Genomic DNA, 23417 nt, shown 5'->3' with positions numbered 1-23417 from the left:
TAATGGGTGGCAGCCTATGAATGAATGAAAAGTGTACTTGTAAAGTGCACTGCCACTCCCAGAGGAGCATCCTGGTGCTGGGTGGCTAAAAGTATGACTTCGTAACGCAGAAGTTATCCGAAAAAGGAAGAAAAGTAAAGAATAAGCGGGTAACACTGCAACTCTGTTGCAGCAAAAAGCCAGGTCTTCAGCTGCTTTCTAAAGAGGTGCTCAAATGTATGAGTCTCAAGTGACTGGGGAGTTGATTCCAATCCTTTGTGCCCAGAACAGCAAAAGTTTTGCCTCCTCTAGTTTTGAGTTTGAAAGTGGGGGGTTTTCAGAAGACTGGCATATGGAGGCCGTTTGATAATGTAGTGAGTGAATCTAGAAATGTGTATTTTTTTTTTTTTTTTTACCCCAACTTTTTTAACAAGCATTTGCAATGCAATGGTATCGCAGGTGTGAGTTTAAGCTATAGGCATCGTAAATGACAATGCCTTTTATTTATCGGTTTTGCTAATTAACACATAAATAAAAGACATTGTCATTTACAATGCCAATAGCTCAGTCTAATGCCAGACCTATTCAAAGAAGCGGCCGCCATTGCCTCAGGCTGCTCGTAAAAAGAAAGCACTCATGCCGTGCTGAATGTTGCAGGAAAGCATGTCGTGCCTGCAGTAGGAGAAACTCAATGAAAATAGTGCTTACAGACTAAAAAAAAGACATACCATGTAACAACCAAAGTAAAAGGACCAGCCCTCATGGGAGGTTACAAACTAAGGCAAGGGGGTACTAAGGAGGGACTAACAAGCTTATTAACAAATCAGAAGCCAGCATTTACAAAGGGCAATGACCAATATAGGTGGGAGTGGGTGGGGCTTCTATTCCATATTCCAATACAGCATGCCACAGAGCAGCGCATGCGCTGCCCAGGCTTGACCTAAGAAGGGCTGAGAATTGAGAGCGTCTGACAAGCAATTTTCTGGTATACATATGGGTCTGCAACAGTGCTGTCTGCTATAGCTCTGTTTCTTCTGACCTCTTCATGATCATGCGCCCTATGCACAACTTTCCATGGCAAAAATAAAAGTGTGAGTTAAATATGTTTCGTGATCAGCCCTGAAACCCGGGAAGAGGCCAGGAAGAGTTACTACAGAACACTCAATCGTTGTTTGCGCCAGGAGCAGCTGACGTGACCTAAGTTACACTTTGAACGCTCCACACAAGTGTGCTATGCAAAGCTGAGGTACTCCTCGCCGCTTCTGAAAGTCTACATGTGTGAAAGTCTGATAGGAAAGCCGAACTTTCTTCTGAAATCACAAGACCGAGACAAAAAAAATATGCTAATTTTAAACTGTGAACAAGATTTGGAGTCCCAGAGGACGGTGCACCTGCACAGTGCTGAAGTAAACCTGGTTAGTCTAGGTTAACTCCTGTATTATAGTCAGTCCTTTCTACACTGCACTTGATTTTAAAGTCGCGCATGCTGTCGCCTAAAAATATTTTTTTCCAAACAAACGTTTATCGAAATTCAAAGCATAACCACAAACGTTTTAGTTGTATGTTCTGAGACACTGAGAAAAAGAGAAATACAATAGGAATGTTTGATTCATAATCCACAATATGCTTTGTTCGCAATCAACCGTGATGTCTCGTACCCGAATATTATGCTTGTGCTCTATCATACATGCGTTGTGCGCTTAATATGCAACAGACAACTCTTTCAGACAGAATACTAGTTCGAGAAGTTTATACTACAACCTGATTTCTTAACCCCAAAATACAAGCTGCCGGGATAAACTATACCCGGGTGAAATGTCCGCTTTAACACCCTTGTTGAAGGTGCACATTCCAATTTCCGGGGAAGGGGAAGAAACATACTCCTGCTTCTGGCGAGACGTGTGCCCTCGTGAGGTCCCGCTATTTGTGGCACTATGAGGAAGCCACTGAACAGGCAAGCTGTCCGCGCAGGCACAGTGAGCAGGAGACAGGGAGGGACAGGAGATGTGCACGTGTGGTTTGTGTCCGAGGGCCGCACCGGTGGGGGCGGGGTCAGTGGGGGAGGGGGCGGGGCTAGTTCAACAAAAAAACTATGACCATGAGGTTGATCACAGGACCGTGCAGCAGATGCTCCCTTCTTCGAGCTGCGCCACCACACTCAGCATTCACACACCTATCTCCCTCCCTCTCTCCCTCCATCCCTCTCTTCCTCTCTCGCTCCATCCCCTCTCTCCCTCTCGCTCTCTCCCCTCCGCCATCCATCCCTCTCTCCCTCCTCTCTCCTCCCCTCTCTCGCTCCCTCTCGCTCTCTCTCCCTCGCTCCCTCGCACTCACTCTCTCTCTCCTCTCCCTCGCTCTCACTCCCTATCCCTCGCTCTCCCTCCATTCCTCTCCTCCCTCCTCCTCTCCCTCCATTCTCCCTGTCTCTCTCTCACTCCTTCTCTCCCTCACTCCCTCCCTCACTCCCTCACTCACTCCACTCCCTCTCTCACTCTCTCTCTCTCACTCCTCTCTCTCACTCCCTCTCTCTCACTCCCTCTCTCTCTCCCTCTCTCTCTCACTCCTCTCTCTCTCACTCCCTTCTCTCTCACTCCCTCTCTCTCACTCCCTCTCTCTCACTCCCTCTCTCACTCCCTCTCACCCTCTCTCTCACTCCCTCTCTCACTCCCCCTCTCACTCCCTCTCTCACTCCTCTCTCTCACTCCCTCCCTCTCACTCCCACTCTCTCACTCCCACTCTCTCACTCCCACTCTCTCACTCCCACTCACTCCCTCTCTCACTCCCTCTCTCACTCCCTCTCTCACTCCCTCTCTCTCACTCCCTCTCTCTCACTCCCTCTCTCTCACTCCCTCTCTCTCACTCCCACTCTCTCACTCCCACTCTCTCACTCCCACTCTCTCACTCTCTCACTCACTCACTCACTCTCTCTCTCTCACTCTCACTCTCACTCTCACTCTCTCACTCTCACTCTCTCTCTCTCACTCTCTCACTCTCTCACTCTCTCACTCTCTCACTCTCTCACTCTCACTCCCACTCTCTCACTCTCTCACTCTCACTCTCACTCTCTCACTCTCACTCCCACTCTCTCACTCCCACTCTCTCACTCCCACTCTCTCACTCCCACTCTCTCACTCCCTCTCTCACCCTCTCTCTCACCCTCTCTCTCACCCTCTCTCTCACTCCCTCTCTCTCACTCCCTCTCTCTCACTCCCTCTCTCTCACTCCCTCTCTCTCACTCCCTCTCTCTCACTCCCTCTCTCTCACTCCCTCTCTCTCACTCCCTCTCTCTCACTCCCTCTCTCACTCCCTCTCTCACCCCCCTCTCACCCTCTCTCTCACCCTCTCTCACCCTCTCTCACCCACTCCCTCTCTCTCACTCCCTCTCACTCCCTCTCTCTCACTCCCTCTCTCTCACTCCCTCTCTCTCACTCCCTCTCTCTCACTCCCTCTCTCTCACTCCCACTCTCTCACTCCCACTCTCTCACTCCCACTCTCTCACTCCCACTCTCTCACTCCCACTCTCTCACTCCCACTCTCTCACTCCCACTCTCTCACTCCCACTCTCTCACTCCCACTCTCTCACTCCCACTCTCTCACTCCCACTCTCTCACTCCCACTCTCTCACTCCCACTCTCTCACTCCCACTCTCTCTCACTCCCACTCTCTCTCACTCCCACTCTCTCTCACTCCCACACTCTCTCACTCCCACACTCTCTCACTCCCACACTCTCTCACTCCCACACTCTCTCACTCTCTCACTCTCTCACTCCCACCCTATCACTCTCCTCCCTCCATTGTCCTCCTCTGTCTCCCTTTCTCTGTGTCCCTCTCCCTGCATTTCTCTCTCTCCCTCTCCCCCTGTCCCCCTCTTCCCCGCTCCCTCTCCCTTTCCCTCTCCCTTTCCCTCGCCCTCGCCCCCTTTCCCTGTCCCTCTCCTCCTTTCCCTCTCCCCCTTTCCTCCCTTTCCCTCTCCCTCTCCCACTTTCCCTCTCCCCCTTTCCTCCCTTTCCCTCTCCCTCTCCCACTTTCCCTCTCCCCCTTACCCCCTTTCCCTCTCTCCCTCTCCCTCTCCCCCTCTCCCTCTCCCCCTTTCCCTCTCCCCCTTTCCCTCTCCCCCTTTCCCTCTCCCCCTTTCCCTCTCCCCCTTTCCCTCTCCCCCTTTCCCTCTCCCCCTTTCCCTCTCCCCCTTTCCCTCTCCCCCTTTCCCTCTCCCCCTTTCCCTCTCCCCCTTTCCCTCTCCCCCTTTCCCTCTCCCCCTTTCCCTCTCCCCCTTCCCTCTCTCCCTTTCCCTCTCTCCCTTTCCCTCCCTTTCTCTCTCTCTCTCTCCCTTTCCCTCCCTTTCTCTCTCTCTCTCTCTCCCTTTCCCTCCCTTTCTCTCTCTCTCTCTCTCTCCCTTTCCCTCCCTTTCTCTCTCTCTCTCTCTCTCCCTTTCCCTCCCTTTCTCTCTCTCTCTCTCTCTCTCTCTCTCTCTCTCCCTTTCCCTCCCTTTCTCTCTCTCTCTCCCTTTCCCTCCCTTTCCCTCTCTCTCTCTCTCCCTTTCCCTCCCTTTCCCTCTCTCTCTCTCGCTCTCGCTCTCTCTCTCTCTCTCTCTCTCTCTCTCTCTCTCGCTTAAACCAAAGTGGGAGGAGAGAGCACATACTGCGTGTATAGAAGGAAATACAAAAAAAAAGAGCACAGATCGCGGGGCGCGACGATCACTAACTGGACAGGAATGCCAGATACGATACAGAGGCGGGGACAAAGGGAAGGGAGGGAGAATGCTAAGGAGGGCGTTTACCAGATGCACTCCATGTAAATGACTATTTAAGTGTTAACGCTTCAACAAGCATGTGCGAGGTGAACAAACCCTATACTCAATTCGAGATTTACCGTATATGTTTACATAAAGCTAAAAGCTCTGTATTTTTTTATATAGCTTTTGCATGAAATGACTTATAAACAGCGTAGTTAAGCTAAGCACAGATAAACCAGCAGAGGGCAATATTCAACACGATACAGGAGCAAAGACGCTACTCAGAAACGGCAGTATCAGTGGGCATTGCGCACCATTAACGTTCAGCACGTGAACTGATTACCAATACGTCCATAAAGCAACACTTGAGCATAAATGCAAACCACGCCCGTAAAACTTTTCAGGTCCGCAGATTACCTTTACAAATAAATTGCGCCTACATAAAATGCTGGCGACATTTCCTGAAGTAAAAGTTCTCTACTGAAGTCCTCATTACATTTCATCAAGAAAACGTTAGCAAAAAGCGAAACTTTCCGCGGGGCAGGACTTCCGGCTTCGGAAGCCCGCGCACGCGCCCACGGAGAGAAGCTGTGCTGGTGACGCGGGGCTCCCATGCCCTAGAGAGAGCCCCGCGGTGGCGGCTGAAGTCCGGAGTGGCGGTAAGTGGGCGGGCGCTCGGTGCACTCACTCGAACAAACTCATTGGGCAGACCGATGGCAACGACGGTGGCGATTCGTCGCCACGTCTGGTTGAGGTCCGCAGACTTTTCGGCTGATGTCCAAAACACCCTTATGGACATGCCGTTTGATGGCAGTCGCCTCTTTGGCGACAAGGCAGACCATGCGCTTGAGCGCTTTAGAACTCCAGGGCTACGGCCAAGTCCTTGGGCCTCTCGGCCCGCGCCGGCAAACTGCTGCCTTTCGCTCCTTTCGTGGCCATGGAAAGGGCGCCCCCACATGTCCTGCCACCCACGGGCCGCAGACTACCGTCCAGCGTGGTGGCGGACGTGAAACCGCCGTGGCGGCGGTCGGGGACAACGGCGAGGCCAGTCCACACCCGCCCCTGCAGCATCCGCCTCAAAACCCTCACAGCAGGAGCTTTCAGGCCCATGTGACGCCAGTGGGGGGCAGGGTTCGCCATCACCACCTCCACTAGCGCACCGTCACATCGGACAAGTGGGTGCTGCAAATCGTCCAAAGGGGCTACTCCCTCCCCTTCGAGGCGACCCCTCCAGCCATGCCACCGCAGTACCATCGTGTGTCGGGGGATCACTTGCAACTTCTACAAGAGGAAGGTACGGCCCTCTTGGCCAAGGGGGCCATCAAGCGCGTTCCTGGGACAGAAGTAGGGTGTGGTTGTTACTCCCACTACTTTCTGGTACCCAAGAAGGGCAAAGGGGGCCTACGCCCTATCTTGGACCTGCGGTATGCCTACCGCTTCCTCTGGAAGGAGAAGTTCAAGATGCTGACACTGGCTCAGGTCTTAGCTGCCCTGGACCCTGGAGACTGGATGGTAGCGTTGGACTTGCAGGACGCTTATTTTCATATCCCCGTCCTTCTGGCGTTACCTGCGGTTTACGGTAGGCCACGAGCACTTTCAGTTTACCGTGCTCCCCTTCGGTATTACTAGCGCCCCACGGGTGTTCACGAAAGTGATGGCGGTGGTCGCAACTCATCTGAGCAGGTTAGGGGTTTCAGTCTTCCCCTACCTTGACGACTGGTTATTGAAGGCGGTCTCGCCCCAGACAGTCGTCCAGACTACGCCGATCTCCTGCACCTGCTGGGGTTCTCCATCAATGTGCCGAAGTCATACTTGTGTCCCTCTCAGAAGCTCCTCTTTATCGGAACGGTTCTAGACTTGGAGCAGTTTCAGGTTTATCCTCCCGAGCAGCGGGTTCGGGATATTCAGGCTCTGATTCCGATCTTTATCCCGAGTCTCGGTCAGGTTGACGCTGCTGCTTCTGGGGCTGATGGCCTCCTGCATCCTTCTGGTGCATCACGCCAGGTGGCGGATGCGGGCTCTGCAGTGGGACCTGAAGTTTCAGTGGGCCCAGTATCAGGGCAACTTGTCCGACCAAGTCTTGATCTCAGAGGGCACTGCAAGACAGTTGCAGTGGTGGCTCACGGACCGCGATTGGGTCAGCGGCAGATCTCTCTCCCTACCCCAACCGGAGCACGTACTTGTGACTGACGCGTCCCTCCAGGGCTGGGGGGGGGGGGGGGGGGGGGGGGCACATGGGAGAGGTGGAGATCAGAGGCCTCTCGTCTCCGGCGGAGTCCCGGCTCCGCATCAACCTTCTGGAGCTGCGGGCGATCCGGCTTGCACTGAAGGCATTCCTCCGCTCTGTCTGGGGGGAGTGTAGTGCAGGTGTTCACGGACAACACCGCCGCCATGTGGTACTGCAACAAACAGGGTGGGGTGAGGTCGTGGACCCTATGCCAGGAGGCTCTGTGCCTCTGGCAGTGGCTGGAACATCAGGGTGTGACCCTGGTGGTTCAACACCTGGCAGGTTCCCTGAACGCCAGGGCGGACAAACTCAGCTGTATGTGCATGATGTATCACAAATGGCGTCTGAACTCGGACGTGGCGCAAGGCCTCTTTCAGCAGAGGGAGAGCCTTGGTTAGATCTATTCGCCACAGAAGAGAACGCGCAATGTCATCAGTTCTGCGCGTTGGAATTTCCAAGGCGGCACTCGCTCGGAGACGCTTTTCGTTGCGAGTGGAGCTGCGGTCTGTTGTCCGCCTTTCCGCCTATGCCACTTCTGCCCAGAGTGCTAAAGATCAGAAGCGACCGGGCCCAAGTTATCCTTGTGGCTCTGGACTGGGCACAAAGATACTGGTATCCTGAGCTACTCAGCATGTCTGTCGATCCCCGATTCGCTTGCCTCTTAAGGATGACCTTTTGTTGCAGCAGCAGGGGACGGTCCTCCACCCGAAACTGTCCAGTCTCCACCTCCATGCTCGGAGATTGAGTGGCGACAGTTGAGGCCATTTGACTTGCCTCCTGAAGTTTGTGATGTGATTCTGGCAGCCAGGCGTCCCTTCACAAAGTCGGTATATGCCTACAGGTGGAACAGATTTGTGGCATGGTGCACAGCAAAGGCTGTGGATCCCCTTTCTGCCCCTCTTTCTGAGGTTCTCCTCTTCCTCCTTTCTCTTGCCCAGCAGGGCTCTGCTCTGGGCACTATCAAGGGCTACCTTTCTGCCCTTTCGGCCTTTCTGAGGCTGCCTGATCAGCCTTCTTTGTTCAAGTCCCCGGTTGTTAATAGGTTCTTAAAGGGCATCACTCATATGTTCCCCACCTGTTCCTTTTGTGATGCCTCAGTGGGACTTGAACCTTGTACTTACTTTCTGATGTGCGCTCCCTTCGAGCCACTTCATAACTGTCCTCTCCATCTTCTTACCCTTAAGACTGATTTCCTGGTTGCCATACCTCTGCCAGGAGAGTGAGTGAGCTCCAGGCTCTTTCATCCAAGCCTCCCTTCCTTTCTGTCCATCCGGACAAGGGTGTGTTGCAGACGCGACCCTCTTTCCTGCCAAGGTAGTCACGGCCTTCCACATCCGGCAGTCCATCACCTTGCCCACCATCTTTCCACCTCCGCATCCCTCGAAAGAGGAAGAGCAGCTCCCTCGTCTGGACCCAAAACGTGCGCTCTCTTTCTATTTGGATCGCACACGCCAGTTCCGGGTGGATGACCGACTCTTTGTTGGTTTCGTGGGCGCTAAGAAGGGACGGGCGGTGCACAAACGGACCATCTCTCGGTGGGTCGTCTTGTGTATCAAGGCATGCTACTCTTTAGCTAAGAAGGAGCCTCCTGTTGGGCTGAGGGCCCATTCCACTCGGGCCACGGCAGCTACTACTGCCCTGGGCCGGGGAGTCCCCTTGCAGGACAACTGCCAGGCAGCTACGTGGGCCTCGCTGCACACGTTCGCAAGACACTACTGCCTGGACAGCCAAGTCCAGAGGGATGGCTTCTTTGGCCGTTCCGTCCTCCAGGACTTTCTGGTGTGATCATTAGTTTGTGGTAAATATTTAATTTACCGTCCTAATTTCTATGCAGGTAAGTACTTAAACAAAAATAACTCAATCGGAAAGAAAGACGCAGAGTCCGTGGTGTTAGAGTTCTTAGGGGTTTTATTCCTTAAAAAGGAATGGTTCTTGAACCGGATATCGGGTTCCTGACACCACTGGGGTTCAGGAAGGGATAGAGCAATGCTTTATTGACAATACATAGCTTTTATACTTAAATCATATACTGGAAACCAATACAGTAGGCGTAACAGCTGAGAGAAACAAGATAAGAGCACACACGTGTTAGCAATACGTAATCAGAAGGCGTGAACTGGGCGTGAACATAGAGGTGTGTGCTAGAAACGTCACATGTAAGTGTCACAAGTAGGTGGGTACATAGCAGAATCTTGCAATGTCAGCAGAAATCTGAGATCTGGATGCGCGCGCAGCTGCATGACGTGTGATTGACGTGAGACTGGAGGGTGCAGGGGACTTGACATTTACACTAGAGGAAAGAGACAGAAGTCTGGCATGTCAGATCAACTCGTTCCTGTATCATATCTGATATCTGATGTTTGGGAACCATATTATCTAGAAGGAAAGGTCTCTCGGACAGAGGCTATTCTATACTGACTGTGAGTGCGTGTATAAGCGTGTAAGTGTCTGCATGAGATGCGAGGGGGCATGGGCCTACCATGGTAACAGGAGCTATGAATTACTTGCACGGAGACAGTGAGGCCGGGCCCTTTGCTCTGCAGCTGGAAGGATGTTTACTTGAACTAGTAGGCAGGAATGTATTTTCGAGGAGCGGAGCAGATAATTCGAAGGTTGAATACAGTCTTGGCAGGCAACAGGCTGAGCTAAGCGCCAGGAGCCGCGCAGGGAGTAAGGCAGAGGTCACGGGTACAGAGGCAGACCCAGGCTGAGGCATTTCAGAGTCAGAAGGCAGGAAAAGGCTTGATGGCAGAATTCAGGGCCTACTTCGCCTGGGCTGAAAAACGTGTAAAGTACACCACAAAAAGACGTTGGCAAGGCATACTTAAGAACTGAATATTCAACCCGTTCAGGGTGGATTCGAAAGAGGACATGTTAACGTTGGACGCAAATGTATTTGCGTCTTCATAGCTGGCACAGGAGGGAAGTTACATGCACTTTAAGCTGGTACATGGAGACGGTGGGGTACACGTTAGGGAACATTTCTTGACCATAAAATTTATATTTCCTCAAGTTCACAGACCCACCATCGGGATTGGTATTGCTGGGGTATCTATTCTAAGGTAAGGAATCTTAAACTAACCTGTTTCTTTCAGATGCACAAGTTACTTACCTTCGGTAACGATATATCTGTAAGAAACAGTAGTTAGTATTAGATTCCTTACTGCCCCACCCATCCTCCCCGTTCTGCGAACCGATATCTAAGGGTAAGGTCATCCCCTTTCAGGGCCCTAGTTTCATGGCACCAGTGTTGGTTTTTATCATGGCTCTGCGTTTCTGGTGCGGAAAAGCTGTGTATAAGAACTGACATCAGCGCGCGAGGGCGGCATCTAAGTACTCCAGCGACGTCATCCCGGCGCTGACGACTGACGTGGAGCCGCAGATGACGCCTACCGATGCGCTGTGACGGATTTTTGAATGCCCTTCTAAACTGAAGCAGGGCTTCTGCATTATAGGCTCTCCAACACCTCGTTTCAAGTTGCCATGGGGCTGAGAGCTCTGTTTCTTCTTTAAAGGAATTTTTGGAGTGAATTCATTAATTGCATGGGTAATCCAATTCTTAAAGGCTGAGGCATCCTCTGCCTCCTATCCCTACAAGGTTGGGTTGGAGGAGGCTAAATGCATGGGGAGATTGGCGCAAACAAGAATTTGCTGCATTTCCGTGTGGTTTGGGGGCCTGTAGCTAAAGGAGAGGAAGAGTGTGGGCTAACGGGCTCAAGCCGGATTCTAAACGGAATCCACATGTTATCAAGCCAAACCTTCCGAATAGGGAGGGGGGGGGCTGGGTTCAACTATCAAAGTGAGGTTATTGGAGCAAAGTCCATCCAGGGTATTCCCTGCAGTGTGTTGGTAAGGCAGCCAATTGATGAAGACCAAGGATACTTAAAGTGTCAATAAAGTTGACTAGCTCCGAGTACAACTCAACATTTAAAACATGACAAAGTGCCTTTAGTAGGAGTTGGGAAAAGAGTGCATAAAGGGCTCGTTAAATTATTTTAAGAAAGCTAATAACATGGTCACAACAGTCAGTGAATGAGCAGGATGGCTGGCGCTGATCACATTCTGGCTGCAGACTGGCTTGCCATTGGTGTGCCGCCAGTTCGTCTGCAGCAAATGACCCCTTAAGTAGCTATAGCCCAAAAAAGACTAGAGCGCTGTAAAACAAAATGGCCGTATGGCCGTTCTAAGAGCGACTCCGATTAATACAAGAGATGGAGTCTGATTAAAGTGCGTTTTGCCAAGAACAAAAAGCAATTCGATAATTCGAATTTCAGTTTCATATTAACATTCTGCTTTTAGTTAATAAGATAAAAAGATCCTCCCTGGTGGCCTGTGCCTCTGGAGCAAGGGCTGATGGCGTGTTCCACTGTAGCACCCTGTGTTTCACGCATGCAGCAGCCTGTGCCTTGGATACCTGGGGTGGTGGCATGAACATTGTGAGCATCTGATCACATATATTAAAGTTGGCAGCTTTTAGTGTTTGAAGTTAATCTGCCAAGTAGTAACACAGAAACGTACTCTGAAACATGAGTGAGTAAAAGGTCACACTTTGCAGGGCTCTCAACTTTGCATCATAGGACTTGTTTATACAAGCGCTCCTATCAATAATATAAAAACCTGTCCCTATACGGGCTGCTATGGGTTTAATAGAAGTGTGATAGAATTTTCTCTTGTCCCAATTACAGCTGGAACTGGCAACGGCAAAAAGCGACATGAATCGGCACCTGCATGAGTATATGGAGATGTGCAGCATGAAACGTGGCCTGGATGTGCAGATGGAAACGTGCCGCCGGTTAATCAAAGGCTCTGCGGGCAGGTGAGGAGCCACTACTTGGGGAACTGGCAATATATATTTTGGAAAATACTGGAATTGATAAGCATTGGGGCAGCTTTTCCCTCAAGCAGCTCTGTCAGCTGTTTTAGCACAAATGCATCCGAACGACAGCTTTGGAGCTGAAAAAAGTTGTTCCTAATTCACAAAGGTTTTTCTGCAAGTGTGGTTTTCTCTCAACTTACTCCTCACTGACTCATACATTTCAAGCAGTAAGTTGCATCAAATCTTGAAAGAAAGCTTAGTCAGTCTGGGCACACTAGTGTTCTTAAGTGCTGAGGCCATCCCTAGCCAAGCTTTCTGAACCAATTATACATTCAGGTTGGTGTTCTGCCAAGAAATGGTTGGCCACAAAATAGGGAGAATATATTTTGGCACCATGTCGGGGAGATATGTCTTAGTGGTTGGAACTGCCCGCACTGGAACCTGGGGACCCAGGTTTGACTCCTAGCCTTGGCGTGTGGCTCAGCATCATGCAAATCTTATGTAATCACTTAATCTCCCTATGCCTAAAAATTAGATATTTGCGCTTGATGTACATAATCTTGTAGATCGCCTCCCAAACCCTTGTCTTATGTAGAACACTCTGCTTGTAGCTATGTTTGTGCTATATAGATACCAGTACATACTAACACATACATACGTCCTTTATCTACACCACCACCACCACCAACACACAGTCCTCCTCCTGCTTCCCCATGAATATAGACCTGCTTCAAACATATCAAAGGAGGCCTCTGTCTTCTGGTTCCTTGTGCATGATCTGAGTGCCTGCGATTGCGTCTTGGTCAGGTAGAGATCCCATATGCCTCTTTCTGATTGGTGGATAACACTTCACTGGCTGCTACTGCAGGAGAAGTGGCTGTCTTTTCTTGGAATAAACACTTTGAATCCCTATAATTAGTAGAGTTGTTAATTTACTGCAACTCTACTGACATCCTCTTGTCCCCTCTACTAGTCACTCACTAGGTAGAAAAGCCAAGGGCAAAATGTAGGACGTTGCAATGCCTACATCAGAGGGCGCTGGAGTGGTGACCCTTCGGGTATCATGCTCAACCAGAGTCTGAGATGCAAGAATCCTGGGTGCCTTTTATCACATTTTGCATTAGAGCATGTATTGTGTTATACCCCTGAGGCAGGTGAATCTCGCTGGCAGTGGTGGTATGCTGATAGATAGCAAGAACATAGAGCACTACTGCCTAGAAACTGCAAACCCTATTTACAAGATATTTTGGGCCAGATGTATGACCATTCTTTCTGCGGGTCACAAATAACGATGTTTTTATGACTCAATTGGCGCCTCACAAAACGAGTTGTACTAATGTGTCTCAGACACATTTAGCAGTTCCCAGAGTGGTCCCAAATAACCTGCCTCATCAGTATTCATGAGGCAGGTCGCAATTTGTGACCCATTGGGATTTGCCAATAAAACTGGGATGGTGGCCTGCTAAGAGCAGCCGAACAGTCTGTTTGCTTTTTAAATGAAGCTATTTTCTTTCTCAAATGGAGCTTGTTTTCCTTTAACCCCTTTGAAGTTTTGGATGGCCCCAGGTGGGCCATCCGAATCCCGCCCACTCTCTAAATTGCCCGCAAAGGACGAAAATCGGCACTCCGTGCAAGGGGTTAAGGGAAACGGGATACATTTAAAAGAAACAAAAAAAAAATGACGTTTCTTTCCATTTTTTAAGGGCAGGCTACGGTCCATGTTTTCACATACATTCACAAAGGGGAAGTGGTCCCCTGGGGATCCCTTCTCGTTTGTGACTGGTAACTGCGATTGCTTTGCGACTGCCTTCATGGTCACAAAACAATTGTACATACCAGTGCGACTTGCTATTAGGAAGGGACTCCCTTGGCTTGCCAACCCTTTTTAGCGGTCACAAACGCCCCAATTTTCCGTTTGCGACTGCTAAGAAGAGCTTTACATCTGACCCTTAATGCCAAGAGAGGGTTGCTAGTCAGGACGCTTTCTTTTTAACGTGGGACTCGCACGCAACTGACCTATCCACCTCAGTTGTATCTTGTAGCATTGTGACCAACACACAGTTTGCCCAAAGAAATTCATATCTGAGCTGTAGAACCTCCTTAATATTCCAGTAAGCTCTACAACCAACGGTGTTTGAGTACAGCTTAGTCCTACCTTGTTTTACTTTTTAGTATGGAGGACAGCACACATCCATTCCAACACCTGTGACTGTTGCAGTGTTGAAATGGTGCGTAGCTCTGATATTGCTCCCAGCAGTGGTTTACATCCACTTCTGCAACTCCAGGACTGTACCTCCTTCACCAGTTTCCATCTACCCCGCAACATCCTGTGAATGATGCATGAGTCTCCCGGGTTCAGGGCAGTGCAACAGCCCAACTTTCCGTCAACTGGATGGCATTCTCCAAAGAAAACATATGACAGGAAGTGCACCTGTCACACATTCCCACACTGGTCATACCCTGGATTTACTGCAGTTAAACTACCTTGATTTCTGGTTACTTGAGTGAATCACCTCCATATTGTAAGGCCTCTTAAAAGTAATTGCTGCTTTTAAAGGGTGAGTGGGGTAAAGCTGAACCTTTCTCAGTGAAAGCCTATGTTGTAGAACAGTTAGCCTTTCACCCTTTCATTCGTACCTCTAAGTGTGAGTAACCCTTTTTTTGTCACTCTTTCCGCAGCGATTCTCCAACAGCCTGCTCCGTGGCCAGCAGCGACTCCGGCAACACAGATGAGATCCAGGACGATTTTGAGAGGGATGGTGAGGCCGAAGACTCAGTCAGCTGATAGCCCCACCATTCCGTAATCAATAGACTATGAGGAAGGACGTGAAAACACACGAAGAACCATCAGGAAAAGAGACTTTCAACAATCCCTCTAATGAGCGTCTTGGGGACTTCTCCCAGTTCCCCATTTTCCAGGGTCGGTGCTGCAAATGTCAGTTGTAGCATTCCTATACATGGCGCTGCAACAGCCATCAGGACTCTGTGCGAACGTGGTGTTTTAAAATGTGCCTTTTCCCCACGCTGAGCCATCAGCGAGATGTTACCAATAGACATTCTTGCAAGGGATAATGTTCTAGCTTCAGGTGGCTGCACCAAGACTGCTGCTCAAGACACCAGAAGAGATTAGCCCTGCGGAGGAACAATGGAGGTAGGGCTCCTGCGGCTCTACAGTCTGGTAGTGTGCCCAAGGAGTACTGACATTAAGGTCTGCACTGGATGAAAGAACCTTCCAAACCTAGGAAGACTCATCGGAAGCCTTAAGACCAGGTTCACGGCCGCGTTGCAGCCCTGTCTTTACTCTTGAGCAGTCCTGGTGTATTGCGCACTATCACCCTACTATGCAATAAGCTGGCCTTATTTCTGCATATTGTGCCCCCGCCTTTAACCCTTGCCTCCCCTTGCTGCCTTTTTTTTGCTGGAAGGAATCCTTCTGCACTGCTGCACACTCGATTCTGTTTGGCCGTCTGCATTGCACACAAGGTGTCCTTCTCAGATTTATCTTTTGGGAAATGCCTTTAAATTTATTGGGACGGTTATTGTTTGTTTCTTAACTATGTCTTTGTTGCATGTTGTTTTTGACTTTTTTTGTCCACGAATACCATTGCGAGTAGTATTTTAGACTACTTCAGGATCTAGCGTTTCTTCTGAGTATGAGAAAACATCCACCCACCAGTCTACTTTTATTTGTAGGTCAATTTGGCAGGTTTTGAATTTTTGGGTCCAAGGTAATGCAATATATTTAGACATAAACAGGCCAGTCCTTATGGGATTTTTAAAATATCAGCCTTATTCCTGCCTAAATCCATTGCCAGGCTGTAAAAGGTGAGAATATTTTGAGTGTAAATAGTCTCCCAACAAGCACTTCTGCCTATATCCTGGCATGTGAAGAATGATTGGTTCTGGTTAGCTAAATATACAGGGTAGTATATAACCATTGTGGAAGCAACTGTGAAGGTGCAGTCATTGTCAGTGGTTCTGGAGGATGGGATGAGCGGATCAGGTTGTAATCAGTAGTCATTGAGCATCTGTGTTGGCTGTTCCCAAATCTCAGGGAAAATATCTTGTTCTGTGCACTATCGCTCATGAGTCACATCGCACACAGGCCATATTCCGTCCCTTTCTCTGGGCCACCATGATTTCCTTGCATAGTGACTTACTTTATTGGCATATCCAGGAGAGTAGATTTGGCCCATATCACTTGTCTCCTTCCATCCAGATAGACAATTTGCAGTAGTCGTCCTCACTTGCCGCATCTGGTTTGTTCCTGGTCATAAAGGCATTCACAAAAGCTGGCACAGTTCTTTCATGAGCAGGTATTCAGCGGATTCTTGCACTTCCCTGCCAGTTTGTTGTATTTCGCCGCAGATAACACAAACAGGGTTATATGTAACTTGCTGCCCAGATCCTACCTCTTCGACAGCCTGCAAATTCATGTGAGATGAATAGTAAATGCTCTCACGCTCCTGACGCAACACCCAGGTATCTATCTTCTGGAGAAAGACCTACTGGTTCTACGGGTGTAGCCAGAAGGCAGACACACTAACCAACCTCATAACCAGTTAGAAACCCTATAGGTGAATGAGGTGACTGTAATGTCACTCATTTATCTGATTCGGCCAAAGCCACCCAGTACATCTGTTGCAATAACATTTGTTGACTAAGATATTTGACCTTGCATAACAAACCAATGCACAATCTTCCATGCAACAAAACAAGGCTGTGATGCATCTCTGGTTGCAGTAGTTGATGCATCCCAAACTCTTTCTGCCTCCTGGTGGGGTTGTTGCTTATGCCCTCACTATACCATGCTTAGAATGCCTGTATGATATTACAAGACAATACCTCATGATTGGTGGCAGTGAATGATCACCTCACAAAACTATAAGCACTCAATGTGCGCCAAAGCTAATTACATCGCCTGATGACATTTCCCTGGAGACCTTATAGGACCACATATTTTTGTATTCACTGTTGGTGTCCTCAAAAGATCATAACTCTTTGCTGGGAACAGTGATCAAAGGCAACTAGCAACATCACATTACCTCACTGGGTGCCATTGCTAACCTTACTAGTCCCTGATGGCGGTGATTGACGGCATCATAGCATTATGCCTCTTTACCAGATGCAGGCAACACTTTTTTACTTTTAGATCCATCATCAGCATTTGATACAGTCTCCCATCCTATCCTATCCTTCAGCAATTGGGTAACATCAGGATGGCTTTGCATGATTTGGAGAATTTTTTATCTAGCAGAAGTCTGTCCGTTTGGATGCCACCTTTTGCTTCAGACCCAAAAAGACTTAGATTTGGAGTCCCTCCTGGCTCGGCCTTAAGCCCTATGTTTAACATGTATGACCTCTCAAGCAGTACTAGGGGAGTCATTTGGGGTACAGATTGGGTCCTCAAATGACACCCAAATTGTCCTCAATTGGGATGAGAATATCCTCAATGTTCAGGATCATTTTAAGGCTTGTCTCAGCGCTATTTCAGTGGATAGGACAGAGCAATCTCCAAAGTAATACCAGTAAGACAAAAGTTCTAGTCTTCGGCTCACCCTCTCCTATTTCGTATGGCAATTTCTGGCCCAGCTGTGCTCCCTCCCCTCCTACCCCCGTCAAGGTGGCCCACATCTTGGGGGTAAAATTTGACAATGCACTTTCCTTCAGGTTCTAGGTGGACAGTGTGAGTTGCTTCAGCCTCCTGAGAACCTTCAAAACATTCTTATTTGTGCTCCCGGCCCGGTGCCAGAAAACAGTCATTCATGTGGTTATAACCTTGAGGCTGGATTATGCCAATGCATTATACTGGAGGCTCCCTATGTACCCACCCCAGAGACTCCAGCTGGTACAGAATGCTGCAGCCTGACTCATGCTAAATCTTTGGAAATATGATCACATCCAAGTACATCACAAGAATTTACATTTGTTGCTGATCCCCCCCCCAAAGGGTTCATTTCAAAGGAATGGTTGGTGATGGCTCACAGAGCTTTTTACAAAGCAGGGCCCAGTTATCTGGCCAAGGGACTCATCCACTACTTCCCTACAAAAGCTGTGCGCTTCTCAGATGTTATGCCCTAATCTAAGAGGAAGAAATGGGGCAGCTTCTCCTTTTCTGCCTTGGCCGTCTCTAGTTGGAATGCTCTCCTTCGTCATTTACATGCCACGAAAGAATAGAGCTCCTTCAAATGAGGTTTAAAAACCTGTCTGTTTAACCAGGCCTTCTAATTTCTTTCTGATTCTGACAGGTGGTGATTGGATCTTTGTGCCGGGACACTCTTATGAATAGCATTTTATAAAAAAACGTAAATAAATAACCTGGATAATGGCCTAACAAGATCATGCCACTTCAGTAGTCGCTTACCTCAAGATGTAAAGACACACCTCACTGGAAGGCTTGGTTGATATGTTCTCAGATCCCAAAGCAACCTCTTTTTCATATTGGACATCACTGCAGAATTTCCTATCCAAAAACATGCATATCATCAGTTTCTTTTCAATAGTCGAGTTAACAGTAAAAGTGGCTGAAACAACAGAAAGGAGTAATAATCAGGAGTTTCATGCACCCTTCAATGGTCTAGGCAAACTGTCACATAAGCAATGGGTGGGCAGTAGAATCCACAGGCCATTGACTAATATATTTCTGTTTTCTCTCCCACTTCCATTAAACTGTATTTATGCCTCATTATTGATGACAAGCACATCTTCCAGTTGCTTCCTGCTTTTAAGGAACAAAATATCTTTTAGAGGTGACAAAAACGAACTGGTTCAACTATAAAAATCCCTGAGCCTAAAACTAAGCTGGTGTTCTATCGGCCAATAAAAGACCTTCTGATAGCCATAGGCTAAGGCTGAACCTGGTACTCAAAGGTGGTACTTTCTTGTTTCTGTGGTTTTAACCTTGAGACTGATGCCGAAGGGCTTCCGCAGCAGTCTTTAGAAGAAGACTCTTTTGCAAATGTATAATTTTTTTTTTGTACCTTTAGTGGCCTTTTACAAATAGAATGTTTCATAGATGATGTGGGTAAAAAAACAATACTTTATTCCAAAGCTTTCATTCTCACCTTGTATCTAGTAGCCAAAGAAGGGCCTGCTTAAATTACTTTTGGAGGGAGGAGTGTGGTTAACCAGATGGTAAAAGCAGCCTTTCGATAAATGGGACAAGGTTCAACATTGCGAAGGTGGTTTCTAGTTTGGGTATTTGGCGTTTTCCCGCCCTACTCAGCTGCTATGTACTTTGCTGACCTAGAAGACTGCAGTGTCTGCCTGTGCATTTGGTGAAGGGATCCAGATAACTTGCTGTGTTGAAAGTCCCCTATTGTATTTCCAACCCCAGCACTCCTCACCCAGAGACCTGCTGACCTACATGGGCATGGATAGAGATCCCTTCAGGCCATTGTCTAATCAATCTTGTCATTCTATCAGGGAATTACTCGAGCAATTCACTGGAATGCACTGATGGGCAGCAGCACCAACAGGTGGCAGTTTGCTGATTTTTGTTAATGATCCACAAAAACTATCTGGAATCCCAAATGTGCAAGCATTTCCACTGCAGCCTCTTACAAACAGCTTGCTAGAGAGCAAAGCAATTTTAAAAATGCTGGAAGTCTTTTAAATGTCCGTTCGTTGCAGAACTGTAAATACTTGTTTTATTTTTTATTATCAAGGCAGTGTCATATTGACACTTTTTTTTAGAATTGTACACAAGAAATCAATTTTTTTTCTCTTGTATTTTTTTAAAATGGGATGAAAAGGATTTTTTTGTCTTATAGCAGCGTAATAGAACCTAAGGAGAATGGGTTTTTATATAAAAACTGAATACAAAACCCTGTAAAACTGAACTTATTTGTAATATTTGTGGGTGCATGTTTTTTAAAATAAAATCCAAAGACTCGGGTTAAAGACTAGAGGAGGGCGTAGTATTAGTTCACAAAAAAGGAGGCAAGTAAAGATTACAATGGGCTTCACAAAAGAATTATGAAATTAAAAACTAAGCTACGGATAATCTATTTATAAAGTGAACACTGTATATTCTATTATTTTTTTAGTGTCTTTCCCAAATGCAAAGAGACATCAATTTTGCTGAAAAATGTTGTTATTCTCATTTAAGTATTTTCATGGTCTGTTGTTTCTAGGTTTGTAACCCTTTTCAGGTGACTCTAATTAGCGTGGAGGGTTATTGTCAGAGCACTTATAAGGTTTGGGATCAAGGAATTTGGGTCACTTCAGAAAGGGATTGTACACTGTATGTCCCATTTAAAATATAGAGATGACTGCTAAAAAAATATATAGGTGAAGATATGCACTGCACCTTTTTCTGAAATTTAGTGGTATTACACCCAAGCACTAACATTGCGTATTCGCTACAGCAGCATATAAACGAGGAGCATGTATTTGAGTGGCAGAACTTCATCACAAGTACAACCTTTCCTTCATGAAGTGGCCTAGAGATCTTTGTTCAAAACATTGAAACCACAGACCAATTACAAAATCAGTTTGAAAACAGACTACTGAACTGTGTTTTCTGTACTGTTGTAAATATTGTGTTTAATATTTTGTAAATTGGCTTCTTTTGGAGCTGTAAATGGATGGGGTAAAACCTGTGTTTTAATTTGGGCTTTAGCACCATGCTGGCGGGTTAGCAAAATTCTGGAAATTCCATTTTGGGAAATAGTTTTTTATTTTTTATTTTATAAATACCATCACCAGTTGATATATTTGCCAAAGGTGGATTTGTCTATATGGTGTGGAAGTTTGGGTTCCTTGAGTTGCTATAAAAAAAGCTAGCGGTTCCATATAGGTGGTAAGGATCGCAGCTGTAGAACATCTGAATTCAATTTGCACCTTTTACACACGTTTTGGATTCATTTTGTAAAGTCTTCGTAATGGGTTGCACTTTCTATTCCTGGTCCCCCCTCCCCTCCCCCCCCTCATATCAAAAGTTTTATTTTGTAAAGGGCGGGCCCAAGCATTGGTAGGCATGGACTCCAGCCATGCTGCTGTCTGTCACTTGGTGTTTGTCCATCCTACAGCTCCTCTGAGAATCTTCAAAACATGAATGTTTCATTTATGTCTCATTACAGAATGGGCTTCTCTGTGAAGAGGGTATTGCTATGAAGCTTGTTGACAACAATGGGTTGTGGTGTTTGGTTACATGATAATATCAATAAATGCCAAAATGTTTGGTCTACGCTGGTGTCTGCGCCTCTTTTCACTGCATTTCCTTTTTAGGTATGGGTTGACAGTGAAGCGGTCTACTTTACCTGTTGTTCTCAATATATATAGAATGCGATTCATTTCAGCCCCCTTCACCCATTGCCTTATTTTGATTAGTCACTGGCTTGAAATCCATCACATCGTAGATCAGTCAAGAAGAATACTGGTAGGGCTTTTTACAAAGGTAACCTACACTTGTGAACAGTGTCAGCTGGGAATTTTAGTGGGGGGGGGGGAGGGCACACATGCACATCAGACACCCATGCTTTCACACACACACACACACACACACACACATCACACCATACACTCACAACACTCACTATCAAATACTCGTATCATTTGTACATACATACACAAACTCATACAGCTAACATAAAAAAAAAAATATCCTAAAACTTGCTTACATGCAGATCTCTGAGAGGAAAGCCTCGGAGGTTCCAGAAGGATTGGGACTGCAGACTTCCCTAATTGGCTGACCTTCGGTCAGTCAGCCAATGAGGAAAGCCGGCTCCCTCATTGGCTGACCTTAGGTCCGCCAATGAGGGAAGCTGGCAGTCCCAAGCCTTGGGGGTCCCAGGAGGGTTAGGACTGCTGCCATCCCTCATTGGCTAGGGTCAGCCAATGAGGGAAGGCAGCATTCCTAACCTCGTCACAGAGTGGGATGGGGGTGTCAGTGAGACTGCTGACCCCACTCTGTGACTAGATGTCACTGATTGACACTCGGCCCTAGGGCACTTCAGGGCTTTAAACTGAAGCACTTAGGCCCAAGGCAATGGATAACGCGACCTCTCGTCCAGATGGATATGGCCATGAGGCACCTTTTGCCAGTCCGAGGAGGTCATGTCCACAGGGCTGTGAAATCCTCAGCCTTGCAAAGTTCAGCTCAGACAGCCAGGAGCATGTGCATTTTGCACATATCCAGCTTTGGGCTGCCTGACCTGAAAATGAAGTGTCCATCATGCTGACCTTTTTTCAGCTTGACAACTCAGCCCCTACAGCCAGGCCATTGCTGCTTTTGAGTTTATTCTTACTCTTTTGAGTAACTTTACTACTTTGCGCTGTTTGTAAAATCAGAGTTTAAAGTTACCTAAAAATATAGACTTGTATGTCTACACCACCAAAGCAGGGGGTGGAGCCAAATGTACGAGTGTAAGTTACTACAGCCTAAAACAAACAGTAGTACACCCAGCACCACTCCTAGCCAACCACTGATGCTGCAACCCCCTCCCTTAGAAAATAATAGCGGTAGGGACTTTAAATTATATAATCATAGACGAAAAAAACGTAAGTTTCAATAAAATTATTTAAAATAGTTAAAAATATAAAGAAATAATGTAATGTTAAAAAAAAATCTAACAAAAATAAAACTTGGAAATGGATTTCGGCCACAAACTTGTGTTGACTAGAGAAGTATGCCTTTCTGTCTAGAGGAGGGACTGTTTTACTAGAAATTGTATAATATTTCCCTACCATGTGGTCATATATACACACTCCGGTACTGCCAAAAGGAATTTTTGAACCATCGGTATGATATAGTAACGGAAAAGGCCCTGTGTGGGTGTTAAATTATGCAGCAGTCACACCACAGCAAAGCAAGGACGGCAAAGGCTACAATTGTTCATTCATCGGGCAAGTTATTCAATATATCTCTAAGCAGCTTACAAAGTGGCAAGAAGCTTATTTCTCCACTTTTTCAAATATTTATAAGGATTGACTTCATTTCCAACTCTTACAGTAGAATTTCAAAGCTTTTTTTAGGTTGATGTTTTGACAGCAGAGCTGACCAGCAGGTCTGCTGCTTGCAATATACATAAAGAGGGCTTTGGTCTGCTTCTTTCATCTACTGACATTCTTTAACGAGCCTCTTGTTTTTGTTTTACTTTTCTATTTATATTCCAATTCCTTCTTCGCATTTAAACACTTCCTGTTACAAACAGCTACGAGTCTGAGCTCGTCCTCAAAAGGTACACAGCAGACCCTCTTTCAGCCGTTGGCTTGGAGTTTTGCCAATCACATATTAGCTTATCCCAGTGGAATATTCATCTCTCGCCTGATTTTATTGGTTGTTTGGTGTATCCTTCCACCTCTTCTTCAGTGCTTGGATTGAACTGCATTAGGGACTACTAAACTACTAGGGATCTTTTAATTCAGTCTCCTTTCTTTATTGTTCTTAACGCTCCATACATTAGCACATTAATTCCAGACCTCTTTGCAAGTGCTTGTTTTTTCAGTCGACCACGTTTTTTACCACCCAGCAGTAGTACCTGTTAGTGAACCGAGATCATGCAGGTTTTATTTGCCAAGTCCTTTTGATGCAGCGTGTGTGTGTGTGAGGTAACAAGACCAGCATCTATTCACAATCCACTGTCTTTGAACATGCATGCACCATCACAATGCAAAAGTATCAATGCACAATTCCAGTGACTTGGCACATGCATACTTTC

The 23417-nt window shown here is 47.3% G+C and overlaps 1 protein-coding gene across 3 annotated transcripts in view; it reads left to right on the top strand.

The window, feature by feature from the left end:
• IFFO2 (intermediate filament family orphan 2) overlaps positions 1–20944 on the top strand; it is a 154036-nt gene extending 133092 nt beyond the window's left edge. For 2 of the 3 annotated variants that reach the window (XM_086921703.1, XM_086921701.1), the window contains 2 exons: positions 11624–11754; positions 14434–20944. In XM_086921703.1, the coding sequence (XP_086777829.1) occupies positions 11624–11754; positions 14434–14539 (237 nt within the window). In that variant the 3' untranslated portion in view covers positions 14540–20944. The remainder of the gene's footprint in view (positions 1–11623; positions 11755–14433) is intronic. The other variant, XM_086921702.1, reaches the window with a different exon arrangement.
• Positions 20945–23417: the final 2473 nt, after the last annotated feature.

Source organism: Lissotriton vulgaris, chromosome 5 (genome assembly GCF_964263255.1).
Source record: "Lissotriton vulgaris chromosome 5, aLisVul1.2, whole genome shotgun sequence".
NCBI classification, from domain to species: Eukaryota; Metazoa; Chordata; class Amphibia; order Caudata; family Salamandridae; genus Lissotriton; species Lissotriton vulgaris.
Note: the sequence above shows the minus strand (reverse complement) of the source record. Positions and strands in the feature narration are given on the sequence as shown.